This window comes from Sphaeroforma arctica (assembly GCF_001186125.1).
Source record: "Sphaeroforma arctica JP610 unplaced genomic scaffold supercont1.35, whole genome shotgun sequence".
Classification (NCBI taxonomy): domain Eukaryota; class Ichthyosporea; order Ichthyophonida; genus Sphaeroforma; species Sphaeroforma arctica.
In genome coordinates, this window is record NW_014040523.1 from 63,518 (window position 1) to 68,609 (window position 5,092).

At 40.5% G+C, this 5,092-nt stretch overlaps 2 protein-coding genes across 2 annotated transcripts; both read left to right on the plus strand.

The window, feature by feature from the left end:
- Window positions 1–3,127: 3,127 nt before the first annotated feature.
- On the plus strand, window positions 3,128–4,215 carry SARC_00979 (hypothetical protein; the record flags this gene model as incomplete). The annotated part of the gene is made up of 1 exon (XM_014305311.1): window positions 3,128–4,215. A coding segment is annotated over exon 1 (471 nt), but the record flags the coding sequence as incomplete, so codon positions are not given.
- A 38-nt stretch (window positions 4,216–4,253) lies between these two features.
- SARC_00980 (hypothetical protein) lies at window positions 4,254–5,044 on the plus strand (the record flags this gene model as incomplete). The annotated part of the gene is made up of 1 exon (XM_014305312.1): window positions 4,254–5,044. The coding sequence occupies one exon, from the start codon at window positions 4,254–4,256 to the stop codon at window positions 4,905–4,907; it is 654 nt and encodes a 217-aa protein (XP_014160787.1). The 3' UTR covers window positions 4,908–5,044.
- Between the last annotated feature and the right edge of the window lie 48 nt (window positions 5,045–5,092).

A 5,092-nucleotide genomic window follows, 5' to 3' on the forward strand; every position in this document is an offset into this window, starting at 1 on the left:
GAAAAAATAATATACTCAGAATGGGCATACATGAAGTTTAAATAGAACATACACATAACCTCCTTGTTCTACTAGTAGGGGTTAGGAGGCTATGAAGCCTATGATATAATATACTAATCAGTTTCCATAAATTAATAATTATACATAACACACGGGGGAAAGTGATATCCGAAAATGAACTTTGAACAGTTTTCAAGTGTTTTATATGAAGCCAATCAAAATACAAGATTTTGTTTTTACTCAATAGATTTCATTTTTCTTTGGAATTGTTGTGGTATGTACATCAGTACAACAGTACACAAGTCAATTGACAATTGTGATACATAAATATTAAATGCGCCTTCTTTGGTATTCTCTTGTGGTAAATATGTACAAGTCCTACGGACGTTTAATAGTCCGTTGCATAGCTCTCTTAAAATTAAATATGTGGCATTTTTCTTTCTTTCTCTCTCTACTAGTCTAGTAGTAGATTAGTAGTAGAGGGTCATGACTCATGAGTCAATTGTACATACGCCTTCAGATCCGAACTCCATTAAAAATACTGTTAACTACAGAACAATATATTACATTATAAATAGCTGTATGACATATCCAAAATGACCATCTGAGGTAATGAGGATCGTAAATCTAAAATCATAAATCTGACCACAGATTATGGCCCATCCTCTATTGCAATAAATGTTGACAAAAAAAATATGCTTGTTTTATAATACTTCTTGATTGGCTGCATACACACAAATGCACATTAATCATCACGAAGGTTTACTCTAGGCTACTAGCCTCCCTGGGCGGCTGGGCCTCAGCCCTCAGGCCTCGGGTCTCAGGGCCTCATTGCGGCCGGGCTCAGGCTCAACGCCGCCTCAGCCCTCATCACTCTTCAGTCATCAGCCCTCGACCTCAGGTCCTGGGTTACTGAGCCTGGGCCCTGGCCGCCTTGACCTGGTAAATAAATAAATAAATAGAGGTATGTACAGTCAACCCTCGATTATTGTCTACTCACATTTTTGTTTGCTCCAATAATTGTCCACTTTTTCCTGCTACATAGACCATACTCGCCATAGACCTTAGTGCTTGTTATCCCAAAAGAATGCGTTACAAATCATGATGTGAAAGAAAGAGAATGTCTTTAAAAAATTTGATCACTTTAGACATGCAAATGTACTAAACTTTGTATAGAAATCTAGCTCATATCATGCAGTGCTGCGCTAAAACTTGTACTAATACCAATCATATAGTATAGTAGGTGTACATAGGTGTCTTGGTTGCTATCTGCCAATGCATGATTTTTGTGGCGTTCTAGTCCCTGAGCTGTTTGGTAGACTGGTAGTATAGGCTACTGCATGTCAAACGAAACAATAAACGTGCAAGCCACTGTCGCCTCCATTGCAGAATTGAACAGCTGTAACAATCAATTTAATAGGCTATAAACGCTTCTATAGCAGATTCTAGTGAAACCTATAGGCTATAATAGCAGGTTCTAGTGAATGTATTTTGTAGCAGTTTTTGCTGTTCTGGCGTTAGTCAACGATAAGACGTAAATGCGTATCAAAAGGAACAAGTTTTTTTTCTCCTGAAGTAGAGCCTTATGGCCGTGCATACTGGGCTCTGAGCCCTTGACTGTAACACAAACCATAAATGTCCACTCCAATTATAGTCTAACTTTTGGCTGAAAACGGGTGTTGGACAATAATCGAGGTTTGACTGTACAGTTACAGTGTACAATTGTACATACGTACTGTACATACATAATCCTCCACACTTGTGCCGGTTTGTATTTTTGTGATTGCGAGTCTGTGACTGTGAGGGCTGAGGCCTGAGGGAGTGAGGGCCTGAGGGCCAACAAATATTTTGGTGAAATAAAGTTGGCGAATTATGCCAAAAATAAGGGCGGGCACAAACCAAGGCCCCACTAACGTATTAAAACGTATTACGTTTTGCGTTAACGCATCAATTTGAAAGCGTGTTTACGTATTACGAATTGAAGTCTGCCCTGGGCCTGAGGGCTGAGGCGCCTGAGGGCTGAGGCGCCTGAGGGCTGAGGGATATTTACATAGATATGCTAGGCTAAATACGTCCAATCGTCCACCGCTAAAAATAATGTTTTTAACCATATTCAAATCCAAATCCCGTTGATGGGTGTGGCTCTGTGGCTTTCATGAATCGATTCCAACGATAATTTGATTTCCAATGCTGAATGTAAAAATGAGAAAACAAGGCAATACATTTTGTTCATCAGTGCTCAATTTACATTTTCGGTACGACGAAACCTGATTTCTGCTCCAGACATATCCAGGGGGCCAGGTTTTTTTCATGGCCCTCTGGATTTCAGGATTTGGGTCTCTGCTAATTTACGATCTCCGGCTCTCCGCTTAGACGAAACCTGATTTCTGCTCGCGAGTCGCAACCTTACTAATCCAGTGGGCCGTGCTTGTCGAATATTTGTTTAAAAATGAGCCCTTTTCTTGAATTTTGTTTTACTCGTAGCCACCGCGTAGCCAGCTCTCTGATTTACTTCATAGACTCCCTCATAGACATCGTACTAGCTACTTCAAGGTATTTACCGACGCATTTGTATTAATATCCGCTTTCAATGGGTAATAAATATGACCCTGTTCAATCATATGACCCTGTTCAATCACATGCTGAGAAAATCTGTGAATTTTCTTCGATTTGCCGATTTGGAGAATCGATTTTGTTGTTGAAATAATTGATTTGAAAATAAAAGTGGGCTAGAATTAGACTAAGGCGATTGCCGAAAAATATGGATTTCAAATTAATTTGTTTCAAAATAAAATACCGGTGTGAGCAGCCTTATCAGTTATGAAACTTATGATATCATTGAAATGTATCAGCAGTATTTTTTTAACTTATCAAGAGCTTCAAGAATCAAGTATGACGCATAGGGTTTTTTATATTATAAAATTCAGGTTTGAAGAGAATCAGTTTTGTTTTAAAAACAAATTGTGAATGTCCATCAGCAATTTTCAAATTTATTTTTAGACAAACTCGAAGACAATAATATTTATTTTTGGAGTTGAAGGGAACATTTGTTCAATTTTCAGATATATTTTTAAATATAAGAATTTGAAATTAAAATAAACATTCCTTCAAAATCTGTGTAAAACTGTGAATACATTGCTATATATTATCAAATGTCTCGTGTAACTTAGCATAAAAGCTCTACTTTTTAAATAGTCATTCTCACTCGATTAACAGCCTGCGATACCTGACTGTACCAATGGACTGCTCTGGTTGGTGAGAACTACATTCATAGACGAGAAATTGTGCAACGTGGGAAGCTTTCACTACGCCGCGATGGATTTAACCTCTTCTTCAACCTCTTCATAGCAAAGTTCAAGCAAAGCGATCATTAGCACGGATTCTGTGTTTGTGGACTGCGTGCAAACGGTGGACAGCACAGTTAAATCATCTCTCGGCAGAAAATTGAGCAAGTTGAGCTCGTGGAGTGGTATATCCGGAGCACGAAGTACCATCGAGGTTGCCTCTCCTGTCGTGCAGAATGCTATCGTGCAAAATGGGACCACCGAACCCACCGCCGGGGATACATCACTGAGCACTCACAAGTACAGCTTATGGAAAACTATACAACAAATTAGAACAAAGAAAATCATAACTGGACGTGATTACAGCATTCTGGGTGTTTGGGGTCATGTCGTCGTTTTACTATTGAATTTCATTGTATATGGGTCCCTGTGCGCAGTAGCCTATGAGTACACTACATTGATGTCTCCCGTGTCTCCCGTGTCTGAGAAAACAGTTGCGATAATAACTATTCTTATCGGCTGCTGCTACACGATAATCCAAGTATTCCTTACCGTGGGATACTGGCTTTGGCATCATACAAATCCACTGATGATGACACGAGGAAGGCTGTATATGACAATTATACTGATTACTACTTCAACTGCTGTGATTCTGCAGACCTTGTTGACAATGACTGAGCTTGGGATTCCCATAGTACCCCATTGGTTGTATGTACTAATGGAAGCTGTTAAGCACTTCAGCTGGCTAGTTTTTTTGGGTGCGCAAGTTGCTCGTCAGCGGTTGCTCTACAGAATATTCGTGGCGAGTGCATTCAGAATTGAAGATACGAATATGACTGGATCCTTTGCCGTGGTAATTTTGTGGGCCATTTATGGAGCCGGAAGTATTGCTGCGATAGCAGTTCTACTCGTCAGCGGTTGCTCTACAGAATAATCGTGGCGAGTGCATTCAGAATTGAAGATACGAATATGACTGGATCCTTTGCCGTGGTAATTTTGTGGGCCATTTATGGAGCCGGAAGTACTGCTACGTTAGCAGTTCTACAACCGACTGAACACTGGTGGATTCTCATGTTTGCCAATGTTATATTACCATCACAAGCGGTTTTACTGGCCCTGCTCTATTACTCTTGGAAATCGAGGCACATATTTAAAGCATTCAGCGACTGGATTGACAATCTGCTTGCCGCAAGTAACACTATAATGCTTCCTACAATTGACCTGATACTGAGGATCACCGTTTTTGATAGCGGAGCCCCATCGAGAACGAACCCTCCTTCGATTGAGACAATCCTTGTGAATACATTTCTAATTTTCGGAGATGTGTCGCTTTGCGTGGTGCAGCTGTTTGGCAAATTGGCTTTCATCCAGTTCAGCAATATCAAGATAGCCACGGATCTAGATCCTCGACATTTATTCGGGATGGCCTGGCGCAAGCATAGTGTTCGTGTCGGTAAAACTGCCGCATCGAGACCTGCTCCTTCAGAGGTACCACAGGCATTCAACGTTGTAGGTGGCAGCGCAATGAATACGTATGGCCCGTCAGCAGTCTCCTCGAAATCCTTCGAATGCAAAAAGCAACAAGCCGAGACCGCTGCCTCTACCGTTCTTGGTGTCGGTTGAAAAAATTGATATTAATTGCTTGCTGTGCACAATTTGGTACCCGTGATGAACCACCTCGTAGAACACTACAGAGTATCCTAATATTCGATGACAGGGTTGAACATAGCATCCTGATATAGGACATCAGAAGGAAAAATAGCAATAAATTCTTAGTTCATGTTGTCTCTTTAAGATTATTATCATAT